General features: G+C 41.4%; 1 protein-coding gene across 2 annotated transcripts in view; it reads right to left on the bottom strand.

Moving 5' to 3' along the window:
- TTYH3 (tweety family member 3) overlaps nt 1–25,456 on the bottom strand; it is a 58,702-nt gene that overhangs the window by 15,259 nt on the left and 17,987 nt on the right. For both annotated transcript variants that reach the window (XM_089476871.1, XM_089476872.1), the window contains exons 2-11: nt 17,946–18,112; nt 13,042–13,153; nt 11,672–11,892; nt 10,932–11,027; nt 9,677–9,749; nt 8,932–9,007; nt 3,347–3,402; nt 2,741–2,833; nt 2,500–2,592; nt 1,857–1,993 (exon numbers count right to left, since the gene is read on the bottom strand). In XM_089476871.1, the coding sequence (XP_089332997.1) occupies nt 1,857–1,993; nt 2,500–2,592; nt 2,741–2,833; nt 3,347–3,402; nt 8,932–9,007; nt 9,677–9,749; nt 10,932–11,027; nt 11,672–11,892; nt 13,042–13,153; nt 17,946–18,112 (1,124 nt within the window). The remainder of the gene's footprint in view (nt 1–1,856; nt 1,994–2,499; nt 2,593–2,740; nt 2,834–3,346; nt 3,403–8,931; nt 9,008–9,676; nt 9,750–10,931; nt 11,028–11,671; nt 11,893–13,041; nt 13,154–17,945; nt 18,113–25,456) is intronic.

The raw sequence follows: 25,456 nt of genomic DNA, 5'->3' as shown, positions 1-25,456 counted from the left end.
CTCACAAACCACAGGATTGTGAGTTTATTTTTAAGTTTTTAAAGCAATTTTATTATTTTTAAAAATAATGAGAGCATATAAGTAAAAAATAAACATAAAATAAAACTGCCATTCAGTTAGTTTTCTCCAGAGGAGATAAGAGTTCATGTTTTCAGGATATACTTTATTTTGCATTTTACTAGGCTCTCAAGATCTGTGAACAAGAACCAGGAACAAACAGCAGCTGCCAGGCAAAACGAAAACAAAATGGTGGGCCGGAAGGAAGAGCCGATTAACCACTGCATTCCATGAGTCATACTTTGGGATGACCTGAAAAAGCAAGCACTAGCCAAGATCTGAGTTACTAGAAAACCATGAATCCTAACAAAAATGTCAAACTAGCTGGAGGCATTATACAAACATTATGACAGAAGCATTCGATTTTGCTGCCATGGGCATGAGGATTTGATTAAACAAGTAATTGGACAATTTGCACTGAGAGCCACAAGGTGGCAGTGAACTTTTGCTGTACAGAGGGACTTATGGCCAGCCGTCATTTTATACGAAAACACTGCAATATAGGTTCAATATTTTATGGCTGCAGAAAGGTTGGGGTTTTTTTTATGCATCCCTTTTCAGGCTTTATGCATAAGTAGCAATCTTGGTCATCCCAGGAAGATGTTTTACCCATGTTAGCCACTCCTTCCCAAACTATCTTGCCATTTCTATTGTATGTCCATTTTGTGGCTGAAGACCTGAAAGGAGTCACATTCCCTCTAAATGTATGAACCTTCAGCAATATCCAAATGGATGGAGATATGGCCAAGCCAATTTCTTTGGAATCATTCAGTGGGTGGATTTTAGCCATGGCCACAATCTAAACTATTGCTTCATTTACAATCAAGATGGCATTGCCTGGAATTCTGTTAGTGACCTGCGCAGGTATATATGCCTTTTTTGGATGGAGCTCAAGATGCTACTCTACTACCTTTTGTGTGACACCTAAAATCTCCCTATTCCCAAGCCCCAGGAAGGTCTGCTGCTTGCCAGTGAGGAAGGGAGGAAAGAGGGAGGCCATTCAGTCAATATAGCCCCATAGCAAGGGACAGGACACATTTGTATTTCCTTCTCCCTCTGAGCCAGTTCTCCATGGTTTCATTTGCCTCCTCACTCCTTATCCTCCCAACTGGCAAGGAGCAGCAGCAGTTCCTTCTCCTCCTGGCACCTGAAACCTGCTGTGGAGTGCAAAGGGCCAGAAGGTAAAATGTGTCCTGTAGATCACATGCAACCTCAGCGACTTTTAAAAAAATGCCCCCAAAGGACTCCAAGGGCCATTTTCACCATATTCCCATACATCTGGCTGACCATTTTTGGTTCAGAAGATGTCTTTTTTAAAACTGGAAGTGACCTCCTGCTTGTAAATAAATGAACAGGGTCTCTCCAAGGCCGACACATCTGGCAAAAATGTCTCCCAACACCATCATAAGCTGTTGGAGGGTATTAGAGAACAAAATATTTTCAACCATTTGTTGTGTGATGGGAATGTGGAAACGAGGGGGCACAGCCCTCCTAAGACATTAATGTGACCACCTAGCTTTCTACAGTCGCCTACTACTGGTCTAGAGGATAGGCCCTTGTACCCCATCTAACAGAAAAAGGATTTAAGTGGGGAGGTGGACATGGAAGCCCTCAGGCAAAGCAATAACCTCCCACAGCTATCTGTCCTCTTTGCCCAGAGACAGCTTCATCCCCTGCAAGGACACTGCTTGAGGAGTCTGAGCAAGTGAAACAGAGCTGCCTATTTCTTTCTCCTGAGTCTTTGTCAGCCTGAAGTCTCCGCACACGACAACCAATCCTCCCTCTCTTGGTGCACATACCTTTTCTGCTGCCAGGTATGTGGAACACTGCACACGATGGAACTGAACATGAGGGCTGTGACAAAGGAGAAGAGAACCAAGTATATAAGCCCTTCCACACCATCATAGCAGAAGCCCGTCAGAGCTTGGATGTAGTCCTAGAGACGAGAAATCAATTTAATTCTTCCAAACAAGATGGGTAGCCATCAATATCATCTGGTTTCTTAATCTGCAAGCATCTCCTGATTTATAGTATATGGTATGGCATATGACTTTTCTACAGTTTTTGCTTTTATAAATCACTAACAGGTAGTATGTTACACCCAGATGTACTGTTCCTCTGTTTTCATCTATCTCCACTTTTATCCAGAAAAATAATCAAATCCTGTCAGCCTATCCTATAGCCAAAGAAAGGAAAAGCAGTGTGCCACATGGACATTTGGCTTTTTATTTTTTGCAAGGGTAACCGGTGTGGCTCAATACAGTGTGTTAAAGCCTATGGTAAAACTCAAGATTACATGAGCAATCTTGTATCTTTGCATTAGGAACCCTCATGCCAATCAGGATCTCATCTGGCTTCCCAAAATGTAGAGCAAATGCTCTACAATTTATCCTTTCAGCAGCCCACAATTTAGCAGTCCACTTGCAATCCTTTGGTCCTCACCAAATGTAGACTCCGACAGTCCACCAAGGCAGTGAGATGCTGCAGGTTGATTTCTGTGGAGTTCAGAACTTCCTGGACACGATTAAGATACTCCTGAAAGGAAAGATATTAGACAGAAGCTGAATGCATACTCTGGCTTTTGCTTCTGAGAATTGTGAAAAATGAAAGAAGGCAACATCATCAAGAAAGAAAAGAGGAAGGGGAAGGGCAATCAACCTCCAAAGAACTCCTCACGTTTTACCTTAGAAGTGGGGTATTCCTTGACTGCAGATTTCATGAGCTCCAGCACTTCATCCTGCATTTCAACCAGGGCTTTGTGGCTTCCTGATAGCTTCTGCTCAACACAAACAGTATGTCTCAATCTTTATGGTCACGCAGCCTTGTGTGCAGTCACTGAATTTTGTTAACTATTACCTTGAATTACTGAAACAGTATAATAGCAACTATCACAATCCCACACAAAAGAGAGTGATGATGTTTAAGAGTTAAGGGTGTTGATCTGTATTCAAGAACAACATCTCATTCATGAGAGTAGTGGGGGTTTCTGTCTTGGATAGTATAAACTGCTGGGTTGACACTGATTACCAATCTTCCCTGCTTCTACCCATATCTCACGTTGGAGAGTCTTGCCTAACATTTGCTTGTAGAGCAGATGAAATGATAGACATGGTGAAGTGGCAATCCCTTCTTTTTCCCAGTGTTGATGTTACATCTGTCTACCCCCACCCCACTTTAAAATCAGTACTCCAACGTTTAAGAGAAGCTAGCCTTGCGACTTACTGTTAAGACTTCCAGGCGTGTCAAAACACAGCTTAGTGAAAGAAGTATGTGGGTTGAAAGCACTCACCTGCTGAAAGGGATTTGGGTAGCCAGAACTGCAAGCAAGATAATAATTCAGAGTATCTGTCAAAGAGAAGACAAAAGAAAAGGTAGCAATCAAGGCTCTGCATCTAACTCTGCTTACGTGTTAATATTCCTGTAATCCCTGAAGATATTGTTCTGAGAAATCTGCAAAAGAGGAATGCCCTACAACATTCAACTAATTGCCCAGTCAAATTGTACAGAACGATTCTTCAAAATTTGGCCTATTAATCTGAAGGAGTGCTCAGTTTCACATACAAGAAGCCATGTACAACATGGATCAGTAAGATTGCACACTAGTATGGTTCCATTTTCCCCCCTAAGTGTTTTCATGGGAAAAAAAGAGGCTGATGAAAACCTGCACATCCTAGACTACAAATCATTAGTACAGTTTCCCCATCAGATATGCTCTGAACCTCTTTTCTTAGTATTTCTGTTTGTTTTACTTAGTACCTTTGACCTGGCTTCCATTTCTCTTTGCAAAAGAGATGTTCAAGACAACAGCCATATTTCAACAAAACAATAAAGCAGGATAAAACAAAAAAACAAAGCCTCCTGGAAGGTTTCTTTTTTGCAATGAACAATGAATACTCAGTGGGCAAGTGGCTATTCCAATTTACTGCATCTGAACTGGGGGAAAGAAAGTCACATAAAGGAGCAAGCCACTGAGCAGAGTTGACCAGATTGTCTCCTCCTTACATGGCACTCACCATTAATATTGCATACACTTTTTTCATATGTATGATAGAGCTGGCTTGCATGCTAGCAAGTGAACTCGGCAGCAGTTATTTATAATTCATCAGCCCACTTCTGGGCTGCTCTGAGCTGCTGCTCCATCGCTTCCCATTCAGTCTCTCTGCTTGGGGTGACTTACATCTGCAGCTGAACTGTTAAATGGCAATTTAAAAGAAAACTGGAGAAGTATCAGGATTGCACCTATATTACCAAAAGGGTTATGTCATGAATGTACACGTCTCCCTCAGATTAAGTATCTAACATAGAGAAAAGGGCTGCATATTCAGCTCGATAGTGACAAACAGGCCTTCTCTGACCAACAACAGTGGAAACAGCATATCCACGATCCATTAAACTGTGCCTATAAACCTGCACAGCTGCATGATCATCAGAAGAGAAGACAAAACGTATCTGGAAGACTGATTCTACTTAAGTTAATTGAATTTCCCTTACATGGACCCCATTTATTGTTTGGCGTAAAGGATGATAGAGCCAACATGGTATAGTGGTATGACCGCTCAAACCACTATACTTATACTGCCTGAAAATAAAAATACAGTCCAACATTTTAAGGGTATACTTGTCCTCTAAAGTTATCTGTAAGAGACAGAATTCTGGGAAAGCCATATATTATTTACTGCTGTATGGTAGTGAATATGTGTGAACAGTAGGGTGGGGCACAACTGTTTTGTGCATTTTGGTGAATGTTATAAATCAAGTAAAATGAACAGTTTTAACATCAAGTCAATTGAGCACACATAAATCTACTATTTTCAACTGGCTTTAGTGCATGAAACTCTTGCATTGGACTGTGGTCTTAAAAAAATGCTGGCTTCTGGTTATATAAAACAGAAACTGGATTTATCATTCCTTGCATGAATCAACACAGACATTAAGAGAAAGCACGCCAGACATTACAACTAGACATTAGAAGAGAGCACTCCAGAGAACTGAACTGTTTAGTATAACAACAGCACTAATAAACACTGTACTATTAATGTTCAGCAGTGGAAGCATCCCTGCAACCAGCATCCCAGTAAGATTTCAGAAATGAATGCATTGTCTCCCTGAAACATTCATGTATCTTGCATGAAGGTTTTGTGACTAGTCTGCTAGCCATGCCCTTTGGGGTATATGAGCACCAAATCAAAAGAGCAGGACATAGATCAGAGCAAATACTGCACATGGTTTATGCCGTGCAAGCCATGTAGCCCATATCTATTGTCTTATTGACACTTATGGACTGGATTTGTGCACATCCACTCACGGATTTGTGCACATCCATCTCTCTTCAAACGAGCGAGGAAAATCAGTAATTCAGTGCAGTCACCACACTCAGACATAGCGTTGTGTTGTGTGTGAGCCTCTGACATGTCTGTGGGGGGGAAATGCCACACTGACAGCTCTGGAAATTGAAATCCTGTTTGGAGCACGTGAATAGCATGAGCAGAGGCGAGAACAGGCTGCCTTGTCAAGACCTGGAGAAAATCTTTCCCACACATGTAGCATATCCTGGGCTGAGCTCAACTGCCAGAAAGAATGAATTGAAAATGGGCACAAACTAAACTTAAGGAGAGGCAACCAGTGGCCAACTTGGCCACCAGAACAGCCCAGTCCCCCAGTATCCTACATGTAAAATGAGACAAACAAAGGGTTAAGCAAATGCATACGAAGGAGAAGGAAGTGGGAGAGTGGAACTGAAAAGCCCCTTTTTGTGTCTCTGAGGGTGCATCTACACTACAGAAATAATCCAGTTTAAGTGCTGTAGCTCCATCCTATAGAATCCTATGGTTTTGTGGTTTTTATTTTTCACTGCCAGAGTGCTGGTGTCCTATCAAAACAGAAATTCCAGGATTCCGTAGGATGGAGCCGTGGCAGTTACAGTTGTGTCAAACTGCATTATTTCTACAGTGTAGATGTACCTTGAGTGTCTGGGGAACTCAATAAAGGGAGGATCCCATGAAGTTTGCTCATCTTCACAACAGGAAGGAACTAAAGAGACCCCTTTTTCCTTCCCTACCTTGGCTCACTTGTGTTCCAAAAGCATGGATCCTGTCAAGGCAAAGTTTCAGTTCAGCCATGCCATAATCCCAGTCAGACACAGGTGCCCAACTGTGCTTTATTACCAAGCTATTTAGTAAAGCTGAAGAAGGAAGAACAATGAGCAAAAAGAATTGAAGCTAGCCTATGGCTTCCTGCCTTGGCAACCATCGCACTCGCTACATCAGGATTTCCCCCCAAGCAACACAAGATGATTATCCTATCCATGTTCAACTTCACTAGCTTTATCACAGTTAATGATTTCTGGATGAGCTGGGTATGTAATATCCCAACCTCCTCTCACACCAAATTGTTTAATTTCCCGCCTCTGCTTCATTCCCCCCCTCATCCCCCAAAACCATGGCATGTCGAGAAACAACAAAGAAGCTCATCTATGAACTGACAAATAGAGAGGATAATGATACACTTAATCTGATTATCTCTGTGCCATTTCCTCCTCTAGATCTGAAAAATGTCAGCATAACTTTGGCATTTTAAAAAGTGCTTTAATTTCTGCTATTCATTTGTTGTTGCTTTTCAAGGGGAGCGGGTGGGAGATGTCACATTATATTCCTATTAAATAAGAGCCTCCTTATATCAGCTATCGATATCACTGGTCACAATGTCATATGGAAGGTCATATGTGTCAATGTGCCTGGGATGCAATCAAGACCATCAGTTTATGTCTCTGGTTATGAAAAATGAATTCTATTTTGATTTTCTCCTGAAGACAAGATAATTTTATGTATGGTACGTATTAGAAATCGTTCCTATCTAAAGCAACTCAAAGACATCCTCCAAGACACAGCCAGTAATCCTTAAACTTAACCACAGATGGCCTTGCACATTCCAGGTAAACCATGTTAGTGCACTTTCCCTCTCTGGGTGCTTTTCCAGTTACCTTCCTTCAGCTATTCTACCTGGCTGAGTGGATTGTCAAATCTCAGTGACCCTTAAGAGAAATGGTTCTCAACATCTGGTCTTCCAGATGTCTGTTTTAGACTTTAGCTCCCAGAAGCCCAAGACAGCACAGGCAATGGTCAGAGATGCTGGGAGCTAAAATCAAAAGCATCTGGAAAGCCAAAGGTTGAGAGTCTCTGTTTTAGCTTGCCTCCAGCTTCCACTAAACCCTACTGCTATACCAGCTTTATCTTCCTTCTCAGCGCAGAATTCTTATCTGTGGATTCAAGCATCCATGAATTGATTCATATACAGTTGTCCCTCCCAATACGCAGTCTTGCCATTTGCGTCCCTTGGTCTTTTGCAGACATCAAGCTGGAAGGGACACAATGGCATGCGCACGGTAGCGCAACTCCATTGATTACAATGGGGCTCCAATATTGGTGGTTTTCCGAATTCCCAGGGTGGGGTGGGGTCCAGAACGGATCCCATGCAAATTGGAAGGGACAACTGTGTTATAAAGAATTCAAGCTGGGTTTGGGGGCAATTCTGGGGGAATCCCAGATCACCAGTTATTGACAAATGCTGCATTGCACATACCATGTTAAACGTTCAACACAGATACAACTGCTAAAAAATTAAGGGGCTAAGCATATTATTGAAGAGAAAACATGAAGAAATTCTTCAGGGCTCTATTAGGATCCTGTACAAACTCCACAGCTGTCACCTGCTTACCAAAGGAGTAGTTGAGCAATTACTCTTCCCCCTCCCCACCAGAAGTAGTACTGAAACGCAGTTTTGTCAAATGGATTGTTACCTACTGAGACCCAAATTGAAGGCATCATTCATCCACTACCTTTCTCCGGCTAGATTAGGTTAGACAAAACCCAAGAGAGCACATTACTTGGGTAAGGTGTTCAATTACCCCTTTGTCACATGTGTCAAGAACCACTGCTACTAAGCCTAACAAATTACCACAGAGAGGTTTGGTTTCCCAGGGCTAAACACAGCTGAATGCTGGGTTTATATAAAGAGCCTGAGGCAGGAAACCCTCCATTTCAGCACCTGATCGAGTGTGTTTATGAACATTTGTGCAGCTTATGGGGAAAGGTCTAGAGATTTCTATATTGGCTTATGCGCAAACCCTTTTTAAGGTTCAAATATAAACCAATTTTCATCTTCATTTCAATGGTGTGTCCTAGAAGAGAGTGGTCAGCAGTACATGTACCTCTCATGGCTTCTGGCACATGCATCAGAAGTTTTTTCCAAATAGAAAAATATTTATTTTATACTCTATCAAGGGGAAACAATATGTTTATTCATGCTACATATGTTGTAAATAAATCTCCCAATATTTCAGCAGACCTCTCATCTATGCCTATTTTTAAAGCTAGTCATCCAAAAACTGGGAGGCAAAGGAAAGAGGGCTAAAATGGAATATTGTACTGAGAGGCCCGTGGAACCTATTAAAAACCATAATCTCATCTGTTGTACTCCGAGGAATACTTATAGTTAAAAGGCTGAAAAAATCATTTTAACAAGGGTCTTTGGGGTTGGATTTTAAAGAAACAAACCTCTAGCGCACGTTTGTTGTGAATGACTTGGAAACATACGGCCAACATTTGCTGATGGCTCAGACAATTACAAGAATATGTATGGAGTGTTCCTATTAGCCAGCAGGACGTTTTGTTATTTATGCTCTGGTGCCTTCTAAGTAACAACAGTAAGGCTCACCCTATGCTTTTTTCCCCCTTTTCCTCGCCAAATATGAAAATTCAGAAATCATTCAATACCTCTTGGAAGAGGAAAATATACTTATATATAAAACCCAAAAGATATACATAATTTTGGAGCAGATAAAACATTAGTTATTAGAGTTGCTCTAAGAACTCTTACCAGTAGTGAGCACTGCATTATCCTCTGCCACTTTGGAGATGTAAGCATCAGGGTTAACACAAAAGTCACTGGAACCCTAGAGAAGAGCAGAGGCAACACAGAAGTAAAGAAACAAAAATAATAACTATGCATTATCACCAAAATTCTTTTTATCCCATGGAACCTGTTGATATCATTCTTCTCTGATCTGATGCTATCTCAGGAAGGGTAAAGTGAGCATTAAGAACTTGTGGTGTCTTGACACTCTCTGAACATGATGAAAACCTGTTTCTTCTGGATTCTGGATGTAGCACAAGTGAGCCTCCCTAATTGTTTGTTCAGTGGATGCAAACTAGATTTATAAAGTCAAGTAAAACACCTTAAATCACTTGAGGACCAAGCAGCCCAATTAGTGTCACATCTCCATGACCAATTCATGGGTTCTTCAGAGAAAACAGCTACCAAAAAACATTCAGTATCCACCGAGCAAGCTATCCAAACTTTCTGCATATATCAAATTAGCCTGTATCTGAAATCTCTGTTAGTTTTCTGTGTGCATGGATATTGTGTTTTTGGGGGTGAGCAGCCAAATGAAAACCCACAGTCCTTGCCATCCAAAAAACATGCACACAACCAAAAGCAATCCAGTCCGAGGAAATGTTCACTAACTAATTCTAGGCCATGGCTTACTGTGCCGCCTGGAAGAGCAAAGGGAGGGAAAAGGTTCCAATGTAAAGTGAGCAAATTTTGTCCCTAAGCCACTTACCACAGCAACGGCTAGCTCCAGACCCAGGGAAGCCCAGCTCACAACAAGGGCAAGAACCCCTAGAAGACAAACTCTGTATGAAGAGAAAGAAAAACAGAGTCAGCTAGCAGACATATTGGCTCCAGTTCTAATGCCTTCATTTTCAATGAAGATTATAATTCAGAGTTCAAAGCAGTAAGGAAGATGGAAAACTAGTAATCAATTTATCCTTCTGTAACTGGCAATTTGAAGATGTGGCTGCTTAAGTAAACACCCTGTCGTTCCTCAAATCTGCAACAGATAGCGAGTTCTTTACAGGAAATCTGAAATGAAACTGCTTATTAATGAAACAGATGCTTATCAGAAAATATGAACAAAGCCAAAGGACTGCAGTTCATTTTCTTCAAACTCTTCACATTTCAAAATAAGACTCACTTGCTCCTCCCTTTTCACATCTGCAGCCATAATATGCAAGACCAAAGCATGCTGGCTCAGAGCTCTTGACAGAAAATGTGAGGACTAAAGAAACATGAAGCACAGTTTTTGATTTTGCCATCCAATGTTTCTTGTCCTGATGAGTATGGAAATAATCCTCAACACTTGTTTCAGTGAAAAATTCTAGGTAGATTCGTTACACTTCTGCAAACCATTCTATTTAAAAAAAGAACACATATGCTCAGTCAGCTACATGAAGAGAGAAAGATCATCACATTGGGCCATTAAAAGAAAAAAACTGAAGTCTTTCAGTATTAAAATCCTTCCCTCAGCACACACAAATTATAACCCCAAACTGCTATATGCTATTAGCTGTGCAGTGAGGTCCAATTTATCTTTATGTTGATGCAAGTCTCACTAAGTTCAACAGGACTTCCATGAAATGGAGCCAGACTGCTGCACCCTAAAATAAAAGTTTGTGTTCAGGTTAGCTAAATTATGTGGGTTCCACAGAAGAACCACTAGTCGTACAGGAGAACTTTACAGGTCCTTAGGTATCAAGCTCTAGTTACATCTGGTCATTTTCCAAGCCATAGCAAAAATACAACATATATAAATGCACATGGGGTTTAATTTTGTCAAAATAACAATTTATACTGCAGGAGTATCTTTTATACAATATCCTTTCCCTCGCAGCAGAAGCCACAGATATGCTGTCCATTTACACATACTAATCTAGTGTGCAGACAGTGAACTGGAGAAAGACTTGTGCCACTAGAGCTATACTACAGGGTGCTCTTATTTATTTTCACATGCTTCTATTGTTCTCATATAAACTTACCCTATAAGAATGCCCTTTGAGTTTCTAATTAGTCCAAATAGCACCAGCAAACAGATCAAGACGTGGAACATGAGCAGGCCCAGGTATCCTAACCATCTGTGGCAAACCCAAAAAGCGTATGTTAACAGACAGAACTAGTTTGCAAGTGACAAGCAAGCCTTACAGAAGAGACATGATTTTCAATTTCCACTCCTCAGCTCTGCATAAAGAACCCCAGGATTTTGAAAAGTTATTGGTATTACATTGCATTTAAAAAAAACTTTATTTCCCAGAAGCTACATGCTGCCATATCATTATTTAAGACAATTCACATTTAAGCAACAGATCGTGTGAGAGTGGTTTTGAGCGCTGGACTATGATTACAAAATATTAGTGTTCAGATCTCTGTTCAGCCATTAGATCCCACTGGATGATCTTAGTCAAGTTACTCTCTCAGCCTTACAGGAAAGGCAATCCCCTTCTGAACAAACCTGGCCAAGAAAACCCTATGATGGTCATCTTAAGTTGGAAACGACTTGAAGGCATGCAACAAGAAGAACAAGAACAAAATGGCCAATGCCCTGAACCTTTCCCCATTTAATGGATGAAAAGGGGACAGCAATTTTAATGCCTTAAAGTACACTGGCAAGGCTTACAGGAAGTTAAAGCTTGATTAACATGATACACATTCAGTTCATCCAAGCACCAGAAGAGTGAGAAAATTTGCACAAAGATCACACGCAAGGTTACACACTGCTCACCTGTACCAGTCATACAGATCAATGCGAACGGCCAGATCTTCTAATGAGACCTCATCATTCTTCCAGAAAGGAATTTCTGTTGTCTGCCTCACCAGCTCATCCAAGAGTCCCTGGAGTTTTTGGACCACATGTAGGTAATCTGTCTGCTTGGCGAACATTACCTCAAGGTCCCCCAAGTAAGGCTCTGCTGTTTTGTTCAGAGCAACCGCAGTGTCATACACCTGTGGATGACAAAAAAAGAAAGACCGACCTCCTATGAAAAGTCTTTGCCTGAGCACAAGAGCCAAGAGACGGTAAGATGATGGTTATCATCAAGAGAAGAATATTTTTACACCAGACACTAATCTAGCTAGTTGCAGTGCTATAGATTTGTTCCAACAGGACACACTCTTGTGCATACACTTGGCAATCTGTGCATACACAAACGCACACTATCAAATTTCCATGATTGTTTCCCCCCGATTATCAAGAGATGGCATAGCTCTACCACAAGATAACTGGGGCCAAAAGACACAGTCTGAAGATTAGCTCTGGAAGAACTTGCACTGTTCTGAGTACAAATGTCATCCATAATTTATGCACAAGTGGATCCTCATAACTATTTACTCAGTGGACACAAATGAGACTTATAAAATCATCGTATTGTAAAACACCATTCTGAAGTCCAAAGAGGCCATGTGATGCAGCTGGTTTCAAATTTCCATGACCATCTCATGGGGATGTTTCTGGAGGAAAATAGCTACAAAAAGCATGCAAGCATTTAGCATCCACTGAGCAAGTACTAGAGATGTCACTGCACACCTGCAGAAACTGGGGTTCTCCACACTTTCAAGTGCATTACCTGCCTTGGAATAAAGTAGGCGATGCCTATTTTGCTAGGAATCGAACCCAGCCTCTCCACTTAAGGCATCGCAGACTGTAAGAGAACGACTGTGTCTCCCCGAGGCTCCAACGAGCGTAGAAAATACTAACTGAATCATTGGTTTGACTCCTTATTAGGCAGTTACTTATATCCTCATTATCAAACAGCATGGTTGTAAATTAACAGTGTGGTTTTGTTTTTGCTTCCTGGACTATCACAGCTGAGAAGGGTACAGAAAACATTAACATGCAGCAGATTGAATGAAGCACAATCGTGACATAATGTTACTCTATTTAACAGGTTTGACTTGTGCAGTTATTTTTAGAACCGTGACGGAAAGGGAGTAGAAATGCATCTCTCTCTGCTAATGGAAGCTGTCAAGGACTTGTTGAGAGCCAGGTAAAAACAGAGAGGCTCATATACATGTGGAAGGAAGCCTGAGGGCAGGGTTTCATCAGATTTACATCTACCCTCACTTTTGGGGAAGGGGCAGCAGTCTTCCACTCACCCTGTCTTGGACCCCGGCAACCGTGCGATTGGCATGTCGTAAGGAATATGTCAGCCGATGAATGCCATCACTGGTCTCCCCATTTCCATAGAACCCAACAGCAATGCCAGCACTGTGGAGAAACAAAGAACAGCACATTTCAAACTATATGGACAGCTGCTGACTTGAAAAAGCAAGCTTCCACCTCCTCATCTAAAGTTCTCCACAGGAGAACATCATGCATTGAACAGAAAAGCAACAGCTGGGTAATTATAATCCTGACACACTGCACAGTTCCACCATATAGGATAAAACTTGATGGTCCAACCTCATGGGCATTAAATTAAGACCCTGACTTCAACATTTCCATCTTCAGAGAACAGTTTTGAATTCCATCTTCTGAAGAATCCAAAACACTGCAGATGATTCTGAGGCATGACCAAGAGTGAATGTTGTCATTGCAATGACTTAAGAGGTGTATTAGACCTCACCAGCATGCTACACAAAGTAAGTGTTCACTCTCCTGCAGGTTTACAAGGAAAATGGTGAGCAGATGGGTGTTGCAGGAAAGTTGCCCACCATTACTGATCACTCCAAGGAGCTCCTTGAAAGGTTTTGAAGAACCCCAGAAGACAGTTTTGAAATCACCCCATTAAGATGATGTTACAGGAGGCCCTTAATAGGAGATGGCTGAGAATTTTGTTTCTGCTCTTTAGCAGGCACAACATGATCCTTTTGTCAGTGTAGATGGAGTGAATTTCTGCTTGGTTTTTTTAAAAAAAATGTACATTTTTCATATTTGGAATGGAAAGCACTTGACATGTTTTTGATGCTGAATGCTAAAACTGAATGCTGAAAGCAAAAAATCGTAACCTTTAACTTCACTATGCTTTAGAGTTGGCCCAATAAAGGTTTCGCTGCTTTTGTGGTTTTTGGATTTTGTCGTATCTTCTTGCATGGCCAACATGGCTAGCCCTGAATATGTATTCTGCAGCAGAGTAACCTAGAACCAATATTTAAACTCCTGAGGCACTGACCTTGCCTTGATGCCTCTGGCTTCCCTGCTATACACTCATTTGCTGCTAGAGCAAATCTGTTGGCCACCCAGCAATGGGTTCCCAAAAAAGCTCCAACAAAAGAGCTTGAAATAACACATTGTTCAAGAGCCTGGGGAGGAATGTTCCTAATAGCTCAAGGTGCTAAGATCAGAAATCCCTGTAAGGACCTATTGGCTGAAGTTTTTTCTTTGTTCTGCCTTTTGACAAATGCAATCCACAATCCTGAGAGAAATCATATACAGCTCTGTGAATGGATACAGGTCATCCTTCTTGTGCGCTGCAAGACATCTCCTGAAAGCAAATCTATATCAAGCTCCTGTGTTCATGGAAGAGCACTGGTACATTACCAAGTGTGCTCCAACACATCAGATAAGTGTTCCATGAAAGCTGGTCTGTTTGTGGGAAAACACAACAGCTACCACCCCTCCAAACAGAAGAACCTATTACTTATTTATTTCATTTACATGCTGCCTTTCTCCCAAAGTGGGACCCAAGGCATCCCAATCCCAGCCCCACTGCCATTCCATAGCCAACAGCAGACAAACATCTCCTTAAACCTCCTGATCCATTACAAAAAATCACAGCTGTATGAGTGTATTTGCTTCTCCTTGCATCTTAAAGCACAAATGCCACTGCACTCTCCAAGGACTCTAGTAATCTTTCTTTTGAGTGTGTGATTTCACTTTTTAAAAAGGGTAGCATGCTGGTTGCACTTAGCACCACAGAATGGCAAATTACAATAGTTTCCCACAGACTTGGGGGGGGGGGGTGATGTAGGGGCAGCACACAAGATCAGTCATTTGAAGCATGCTAAGAATCATTCCTGCAATGTAATTTCGGGACCAACCAAGCCAGAAAACCAGATTGACACTGTAGGATTGCTTGTTTGTTTCTAATCACAGGACAATATGACCTTGAATAGGAGATTAGTACCACACGCTACTCTCAGAGGAAAGCACTATAATAACTGGGAGGCCTCTCTTGCAGTTTACAGTATGTTCTGTGCATGCAGATAGCTAAATTGTAAGCAGCCAATACACAGCCTTTTGTTAGAGTCAATGGGAAACCTAGGTACCTTTCCATAAGGTGCTCTCCCATTATTCCCATGTTCGGATGCTTGGAAATTAACCTCCAAAGCCACCAGAGATGCTGATAATGATATGCTGCTATTTAATGGACACTAAATACATTATTTACTTTATAGTTTAAGATGTGCAAGCTGCCTTATCCCTCAAACTTTAGGCACAATGTAAGTCCCAATGCAACATGAGGAGTCTCCTATTTCCCCATAAGGTGATCATGCTCACAAGAGGAACACACCTGGCACATGAGAAATGGCATTGTGTGGATACTGACACCCATGCACACAGCTCTTCCACACAACGACAAAGAAGGATTCCTGATTATCCCATACATTAGTAAGATAGGATTATTGGATGCAACCCCATTCCCACAAATAAAGAGAGGTGTTTACATACAAAGATGGAACAATTAATTCTTTCCACCTGGGATACTTTCCTCATGGCAATTGTCATGTTGTTAGAAATGTTCCTACCAATATTTTTCATCATGAGGATAAAGGCTGCTTGCATATTAATAGACCATGAAGATGACAACAGTGTGAAACATGAACACACATGATACACCATAAACATCTGTATCAGAGCAGACTAATGCAATCAAGGGACAAGTATAATTATGTTATCATTGCTTAAGTAAAGGGGGGGGGGGAGCTGTCATCTGCTCTGCAAATGGCTTGAGAAACAGCTCTGAAAGCTTCAGTTTCTGTTTCCCAACAAGCACTGATTTGGATCATGCCACCTGCCAAAATAGAAGGAAGCTTCCTTAAAGATACTTCACAGATGGCACTTTACCACTGCCATGGTCTATTGTTTCAACAAAACAAAGTTACAGTAACTGCTTGCCGGTGAAGATGTGGAGCACTGGGCACAATGCCCAAGAGTGTGTCCCTTTGGGGACAAAGTCATCCCTTTCACTGCCCAAATCACAAACCAGTTATTACAAGTGGGATGAAAGGCTGCTACTTATTTCCCTCTTTGAAGGGAGAAGGACTGGTCTGCACCATAAAACCTTATGAAGATTATGATAAAACCTTATGAAGATTCTCTATATGCTCTCCCAGTTGATTATGTGAGGTTTTGGAAAAGTGTACTCTAATACCTTCCTTCTGCTAATGGCAATTATGGCTTGGTGTTTTTGTTTGTTTAAAGGGTGTTTTTACTTCTCATTGTAGTATTTTTCTTGTAAATTGTATAGATTTAATACATTTAGAAGAAAACACATCTGTATTGTGATACAGCAGCCTCTGGATCATTCACTCATGAAATCTGAAAGTTTAGCACTCTGCAAAAATGGGACTCTGACTATAAAGCATGACCTGTCTAGCAAATAAAATTCATTTGTTAAGACTGACAAAAAGCCTTCCTCAATGCATCACCCATCATCTTCAGATGTGATGAAATGGCCTGGCTACAGATGACCTTAGCTGAAGGCCCACAGACCTGAGTATAAAGACCTTAAAAAGACAGTCCATAAGGAAGTAAAACCAGACATTACTAAGAGAGAGGAACAAAATAGTTATTTAGAAAGGAGAAATAGCCCTGTATGTTGCTTAACATCTATAAGGTAATCATGGGACACTTTGCTGAACTTCCAAGCTCAGTGTTCACACACACACTGTACTGCTGAGGTTACTATATTCATTTGCTGAGACCATTGGGACTGATTTGCTGAGATGACCTGAGTCAATGCTTTGAGTACTGGAGGACAGCATGGCTTTGCTGAAAGAGGAACAGCTAGCAGAGAGACATCTGTAAGCAACTGTCTAGTGCAATCCTATTACGCTGTTTTAAGACACAGTGATATTTACACTTTTAAAGCTGTGCCTCCTGCTTAACGGACTGTTTCTTCATCAAAACTTTTCCTGGGCTGACTGGAAAGCTTCAGGTCTCCCTCTCATTCATAAGCTAGAAGACTGGATGTTCTTTTTTCAGCAAAACAAAAGGACCAATTAGAGTGTCAAATGAGGCTGCAGTGAACCACAGTCATCTGACAGCTATTCTCTGCTGAAGATCCGGCCTTGTAGGCAAATGTACTGCAGTGTAACCTTGTAGGGTAATGAAGTATGCATGTAGATAGTAGAAATGAATTGTACCTTTTCCACTTGGTGGTCTGGATTCCTGTTTCCAAGAAAACACTTTGTGCCAACCCTGGTGAATTTTTAAGCTGAACTAAAAGTTTACAAACCAACCACCCGGCCACAGATAATGGATAAAATGGGCTTGATAAGATAACTTTGCCTTCTAGTATTGCATTCAGTCACTCTACCTAGAATATTCAGATGTAGACCCTAATTCATATCAATATGATTTAGAATGGCAAAGATGATGGAGGTGGTTGTGGTGGTGATCATTTGTCACTTTCAAAGTAGCTACAGGTTTCAAAGCAGTGGACAAAAACTAAAATTAGATAGATCACAATAATGTGAGCAGGAACTAAAAGATATAGCTCAAAAAGGCAAAACAAAAGAGGATGCAGGTAAAGCAAGCAAATTTAATCTACGTAAATGGGTTCACCACAGAGCTCTAAGCAAACATAAGCAGAATGATGAGCCTTGCTTGTGATATTCAAGACATTTATTTACGCTTGCAAGGAAATTTGTTAGGGAAGACAACGGACAGGTAAAGGTTAAGCATCAACCTTGGTTAAACAGATATGCTGAGATGGTGGGTGTAGCAAAATGAGCAGACAGCTTTTGCTTGAACCCGAAGGATTTATTTTAGTTCACTGTTAAACTGATCTTGGTTAAGGTGAGAAGAGATATAATGAGAAGAAGCTAGAACTCACCTGCATACTAGAGTTGCAATGATGACACACCAGGCTGTACAACAACAATCCGCATTCAACTCTTCACTTTTCCGGTGGCGACAACACAACCAGAAGGAATAAAAAAGGAGGAAGAGGAGATCCAGAGCAAGGCAGGAGAGGGCAACGCCACCCAATAACAACAGGGCCTGAGGCAGACAAAAATAATAACATTAATAAATAATACAGATTACAAGAAGACATTTATACAGTATAATCTCTGCTGTATCAATGGTGCTTTCTCCATGTACTGTTAAATCAAAGTCTTTATCCACTGTTATGTATGAACATCTGATGCGTACCCAGAAAATGACAGACATTCAGTCATAAGTGTTAAGTGAGGCTTCACTGATAATGGCAGTAAATCCACGGCCATTCTACATTTCCTAGATAAACCAAGGAAGGAACTAAGTCTATCCAGGCACAGCAAAACCAACCATTTTAGCACTTTGACGACGATTTAATAAACGTTATTCAATTTTAACACCAAGGACAGGGACTATCTTTTATGTTTTGGAAGCATTTGAGTCCTTGTTTTTGTTTTAAAAACTATATAAATATATTTGGCCATTATTTCTCAAAAGGCCCTAAAACAGATCAGCAAATAAAGAGTCCATTATCTGTATACTGTAAATGGTCTACCACGATCACCAGATGAGTGTGTGTATTTTATTACTTTTAAATCCAAAGCAGTTAGCAAAGAAGAGACATCATCCTCCAACATTTGAAATTAGGGTCATTCTACACCTGCAGCCTTTTCACCTTCCCCATCAATTCAAGATCCTGCTTCAAATAACGGCTTAGATGACATGCAGTAACACTTGTTAGTCAATTGCTGAAGTAGATGGGCTTGCTAATCAAATTTGACAGAATCTGCTTGGGCTACATTGGACTCTAGATTCAGATCACTATGCACACAATAAATCCCTACAAAACACGTACATGGCAACGTAACCCCAAACCTGACTGTCCAAGCAGAAGGAGATTGCGCCAACATTTGTTTTCATAAGGAGAATCCTTTCCCCTTTTGACAGAGAGAATCTTTTTCATTGGGAGACTCCTTCTCCTTATGCCACAGTTGGCAAATTATTTTTAACACAGCCATCTTCCAAATGGAAAGAGGACATCCAGGCTGGGTCTGACATGGGCAAGGCATGTGTAGAAGACCCAATGCCCTTACTCTCCCTAAACACTGGGATCCCCCCCCCCCTCCAATCCTCTGAATCTGATTGAGAGCCACACTTGTGTGCAAAGAAATCTTTCATTGAACAATACCATAATTTAGGTTTTCTTGTTTATAAAGAACAGATGAAGCCCCCACTTTCCTTACTACTGACTCTGCTGGCTAGGGCTGATGAAAAGTACAGTCCAAGAACTGTCGGAGAGCCACTCATAGTTCTGTACTTTCATGCTGACTTTGGCGACTCTCTCCCAGGGTTTTCTTGGCAAGATTTATTCTGAGGGGGTTTGCCTTAACCTTCCTCTGAGCTGAGAGTGTGTGACTTGCCCAAGGTTAACCATTGGGATTCCATGGCTAAGCAGGGAGCCAAACCCTGGTCACCCCAAGCCCTCCTCCAACACTCAAACCACTGCACCACACTAGCACACTCCACTATAAATAAAAGATGGCACTGATGATGGATGATTCTGACACTGCCCCTATTCAAACAATGCAGAAAAAAGGCTCATGAAATCCTCAGTCCGGGAGGGAGATGTATGTTCAAGTGCCTTTTGCTTCTCCCCTAAGTAGCTTGCAAAAAAGCAACTGAAAAACAGACAGAGAGATTAAGGTGCTATTGTAGGGGTCCAATGGAACATTTTTGGACCTCATACCATTAGACTACAGAGCAGCGATTCCCAAACTCTGGTCCTGCAGGTGGTTTTGGACTTCAGCTCCCAGAAGCCCAGGCAGTTTGGCTAACAGTCAAGAATTCTGGGAGCTGAAGTCCAAAACATCTGGAGGACCAATGTTTGGGGACCACTGCTATAGAGCATCTTCCCACTCCAGCTCTTTGCTGATCTGATGCTCTAAGAGACCTTTAAATCTTTTCCTCAAAGATCTTTTAATATCCTAATATTTATCCTTCCCTCCAGTTCACTATTGCTATTTCTCCTTTCTGTTGCTCATGCTGTGATAACCTTCTCTCCCCGCATGCCAAAATACATTTCTAATTATTATGCCTTCTTTACAGATTAGCTGTATGGGCAATCTAAGCCAATCAAGGACTGTATCATGAATGGGATAATGTCATGTTGCGCACAGCATTTCATATTTTCCTTCGTGATATCCCTAAGGGCAAAGCTGGCAGTGAGGGCAATGCCTCTGGAATAGGCAAGCAGTTTTAAAGCATCTCTCCCCCCCATCCCTTCTCTCTCTCTCTCTCTCTCTCTGTCATTCTCGCACACACGCACACAGAGACATGGCCAAAATCCAAACCAAAAACATCTGAAAAGGAGAAGCGTCTTTCCCCTATGCTCAAAATTTTCCTAAAACCCCACAAGTACATTCAGCTGTATCCTAATCCAGACTACTAAATCATTTCTAGAGAAATGCAAGGAACAGATTTCTGGTCAGGGAATAATGGCACCATATTGTTTGCTGAAAGCCAGGAAGGAAAGGCAATGCAGTGTGCAAAGGAAGAAGGAAATGCACAAACCTGGTGACCCTTTGCCTGCCACATGCTTTGGCATTCAATCTGAACCAATCCGTTATGAGAAGTACAGATTCCATTTTAGCATTCAACATTCTATACTTCAAATGCAAGAACAATACATTAAAAACACACACGCGCACAAATACTTCACCCAATTGCTTTCTGGACACAAACCTGGAGGTTACTGTCTATAAAATGCCACCAGATTGCAAGTCTGCATAAATACCTGGAACTGAGCCCAAGCGCTTTCTGCCAGCACAGTAATATTGGTACCCTTCAGTCTGCAGACAAGACTGTGCCAGAAATGTGCAGTTCAGAGGGGATTTTATTTTTAATCAGCCACATCTCTTTTGCTCTGCTCCAGAAAATCCCAACAATACTGCAGAGAAGTACTTGAATTTTTAACAACTGTCTCTCAGCCAAGGAACTGGCTTTCAACACCGTTCTATATTAAGCTGCAAGGAGAAATCACCCAGAGATCTGGACTAGAGAGCCACTAATATTCGGATGACATGCAGCTGTATATCTCTTTTCCGTTTAAGAATCCCAGGGAAGTGCTAGAACGTCCTGAAAAATGTGTCTGGCTATGCTACCAGAATGGATGAGTGAAAACAAACCGAGTCTTAACCCAGGCATGATAGGAACCAGCTGCTGCTACATACCATGCCACTATCTTGTGCCATCTCCAAATAAATAAAGCTGGGTGGATGCAGAATGCCAGATTCTGCCCTTTGTACATATTCCGACAATTTGGCTGGTGTGTTTCCAAGATCTGGAAATTACCTAAATATGAATCAAGCTGCCTCCCCAAAGGTCATCCATCTTTCTATGAAGGGTAGAGAAAATCCTCTCATTAAAATGAAATGACCATTTGCTAGTCTCATAGTGATGGAAGGAGAGGACCACCGCAAGCTGCTACAGACCAGATTAGACTATTTGGCATTATCTGCACAATAATCTGCTCTGACTGATAGTGGATCTACAGGGCAAAGAGAGGTCTTTCCTATTACCTGAATATGGCAGAGGCCAGGGATTGAATCTGGGACCCTTTTGCATTCAAAGCATATATTTTGCCACTAAACTAGAATGCCTTCCTATGGACGATGAGCACTAATAGATTTTTGTGGGTTTGGGGGGCTATGTGGCTGCGTTCTGGAAGAATTTATTCCTGAGGTTTCGCCTACATCTGCCCCCCAAAAAACCACAAAAAAAAAATATAGATGCCAGCCATCAACTTCACATTATTATTATACTTTTCTCCTGCCTTTCCCCTAGTTTGGGACTCAAGGTGGTTTACAGCTATTAAAATGACCACAACAATAAACCACATACAAATTCTACATCTGTAAAGCAGCCTTACCCAAACTGGCGCCTTGTGCTGGACTGCGACTTCCACTATCTCCAGACAGAACAAAGATTTGCCATGCTGACTGGGATTGTGGGCACTGCAGTCCATCATACCCAGAGGGCAAGAAGTTGGTGAAAGGCTACTAGAATACTCACTGAAAGCCCTTTCGCAGACCAAGGATTTGGAAAGGGCGAATCGCTCCCACTCTCCAAACAGTTTGTACCAACACATCTCCACAGACTAAATCATTATTAAATGAAGCTTAGCTCAAATTTGGCAGGTTGTCAACGGAGTGAGCTTGCTGAAAAGATGGATTTCCTCACAGAGGCTTCTGCAAGTCCAACAAAATGGATGCTTTGGTTGATTTGCATTTCCTGTCATAGAGGTTTCACTTTAAGATTCAGCAATGCAAGCGAGGCTTCCTTTATTAATTAGATTTATGAGACGTTATTCCATCCAAGCAGCCGATAGCTAGCCATAAAATTTACCCTATATAACTAACAGGTTATCAAGTTAAACGGCAACCGAATTTGCACCATCCTTTGCACAGAGATAAACAGAGGCCATAGAGACAACCATCTCTGCTTCCAATAAGTTTCTTTTCCAAGCACAGAGAAAACAGAAGGTGTCTCATTAGCACTATTTCATTGTGTGGGAGCAGTTCCTGGGATAGCTTGCTATCACTTATTTATAGCGTTGTTGCTGTTTTTAAATGAAGAACCTATTAAGATCCCAATCTACTCCCATTCAATATGGAGCTTTACAGTACAGCAAACCTTTGGAAATAGCTTCCATAGCCACCCATCCATCAGATTAATAACTGCACAGACAAATGGTAAGAGTCATGCATCCCTCCAACGTCGATGGGCTGCAAATCCCAGAATTCCTGATCATAATATTTCTAACTAGGACAGCGGGGACTTGCAGTCCAATAACATTTCCAGGATGCCCAGCCCTAGGAGAGCACTTACTAAAAAAAGCTATGGATGGAAAACCTTATCTAAAAAGCTCTCTATTTTTCCTAAGTCCATACTAAACAACAACGTAAAATTACTGGAAATTTGTTCCAAAAATAAACCGCCATGGAAATTAAAGAGAAAGGGAAGCAGGTCTGATATTCCAGAAGGCGAAGCAATACAAGAACAAGATTCATCCAGTATGGGAGTAATATTTCAGTGGAAATCTATCACAAAAGAAGATCTTTTCCCTGCTAAATGTAAGTGCAGGAGACAGTTCTGCTTGCTTCACAAAGGCAATGAAGACGGTACAAGCAGCAACTCAAAGCAAATTATTAAAACAAGAACGCTGTTTTCTATCAAGATGGACCACTGATCCTTCTAGCTCAGTGTTACCTACAATATGCTGGCTAACAGGAGTTCTCCATGGTTTCAGACAGAGAATGTTCTCAGCCCTACCAAAATACTCCAGGGATGACTATTTTATTATTTATATACTTGCAATATTTATATGCATCACCTCTCTCATTCTCATTCTCATTCCCATGCAGCACACAACCACAAATATCATGTGTAATACAATTTGCTGACCTCCTCACTCCCACCCTATTTTCAAGCACAAACCCACTTGCAAAAAAACCCTAAATCCTCAGGAAAGATGTCCTTTCCCAAAACACTGGAAGAAGGCAGGAAAGTCCTCTCTTCCTGCTTTGTGTGTCTGTGCCTTCAAGTTGCCTGTAGACTTATGGCAATCTATGAATTTCATAGGGTTTTCTTAAGCAAGGAATAAATACTCAGAGGCGGTTTTGCAAATTCCTTTCTCTGAACTTATTGCCTACAGTACTTGGAAATGTACTTAACTACAGTCAAAGCCTATGCTAGTGTATTCTTTAAATGCAATTACAGAAGCAAGGAAAAATTAAAATTACAGGTAGATATGTTATCTTTGCATCTGTATGGACCATAAAGGGTAGAATAAATAAACAGGAATCAGAGTCTAGGTTTCCAAATTCCAAGTTTAATACTCATAGCTGGACCGTGGCAAATTCTGATAGCAGCAGACGCTGCCTCTTAAAGATATAATGTTTTACTTTACAAACACAAAGGGATGAGCTCATTGCTGGAATATGACCAGAAACAGCTGAAGTGAGTGGCTTGAATACTGCAGACCCTAAAGCCTGAAGAAGAATTAAAAACAGAAGGCTTCAGCTCAGCTCTGCAACTTGAGTGTTTGCCACATCTAATGTCCTTGGGGTCATCTGTACGGACCAGAAAGGATAGAATAAATAAACAGGAATCAGTCTAGGTCTAGTTTCGTCTAACCATTATAACTGGGTTATTTGGGAGGAATCTCTCTTTTTTTTAGTCCAGGTCGCTGCACCCTAGGCTTCAGTACTCGAATTAGGAGCTCTCTTTTTTGGTAGCCCCAACGGCATGGACCATCACATGTCCTTAGCATGGACCATACACAAACGAAATGTATTAATTCAACTGACTTGTGATAAATTGCAGAGGAACAGACACGTTAGGCTTTGACAGCAATCTGAAGCACCTTAAATATGAGCTACTCTTCACAGTTCTCTAAAACAGGAGAAGTCCAACAGGTCTTCCTCAGGAAGGAGTGAAAGTATAGTATTTGGGGACTCGATATGAAAAGCACTGGGTTGGTGGAGTGAGAAATTTGCTTGAAGATGCTGCTGGAACTGGCTTTTGATGACTACAGAATTATTTTGGAAGAGGATGCTATTTAGGCCAAGTCTTCCTCTCTCTAAATTTCCTTCCCAAACATGGAGGCTTGTCAAAATCTGCTTATGCTTCTAGAAGACTTCAGAGTTCACTATTTCACTATTACTGTACTCACGACTGGCTGACGAATTGCATAGTTGCACAGCAACAAGAAAACCTAATGAAGCAAATGGTGGGCTGTCGGAAAGAACTCAGCTCTCCATCCCTCCTCCGCTAATGGGATGTCTGCTCAGAGGAACAGCTACTCCACATAAGCTACAATATTCCACATTATATTCCTCCTTCTCCCTCAATAGTTGGGCGACACCATGACAGGAGCAGCACCCCTGCAACATTTTTCTGTGCACAAAAGCAAGAGCAATGTGCTTTTACCTATTTAGCCTCCACTTTCTGGGAGGATGTCACTGAAAGAGCTGGAAAGAAAAATACAGTTATATAAGAAAAATGAGTCAATCTGCACAATTCTTCTTACAGAATGAAAAGATGATCCACAACAGTCACCCATCAACAGAGCCAGCGCCAGCACTGGGCACCTATAGGCCGCATGCCAAGGGGTCAAGACCTTACCAGGACTATGCTTGAGGTCTACTCTAAGCTGCACCAACTCCAAACTTTTAATTTTCCACTCAGTGCTACCTATTTAATGTAACTCTGAGACATTTGTGGAAGACTGTAAAAACGGCCAACACACACTGCGTGGGGTGCTGCAAACACAACCAGGGCCTTTTATACTCTACATACTTTCATATGCAATTCATTTTAACTGCCATGGTTCCATCCTATGGAACC

This window comes from Sceloporus occidentalis, unplaced genomic scaffold, assembly GCF_023333645.1.
Source record: "Sceloporus occidentalis isolate IW3139 unplaced genomic scaffold, rSceOcc1.0.p SCAF_10, whole genome shotgun sequence".
Taxonomy (NCBI): domain Eukaryota; kingdom Metazoa; phylum Chordata; class Lepidosauria; order Squamata; family Phrynosomatidae; genus Sceloporus; species Sceloporus occidentalis.
The sequence above is the reverse complement of the archived record's forward strand: the minus strand, read 5'-3'. Positions and strand labels throughout refer to the sequence as shown.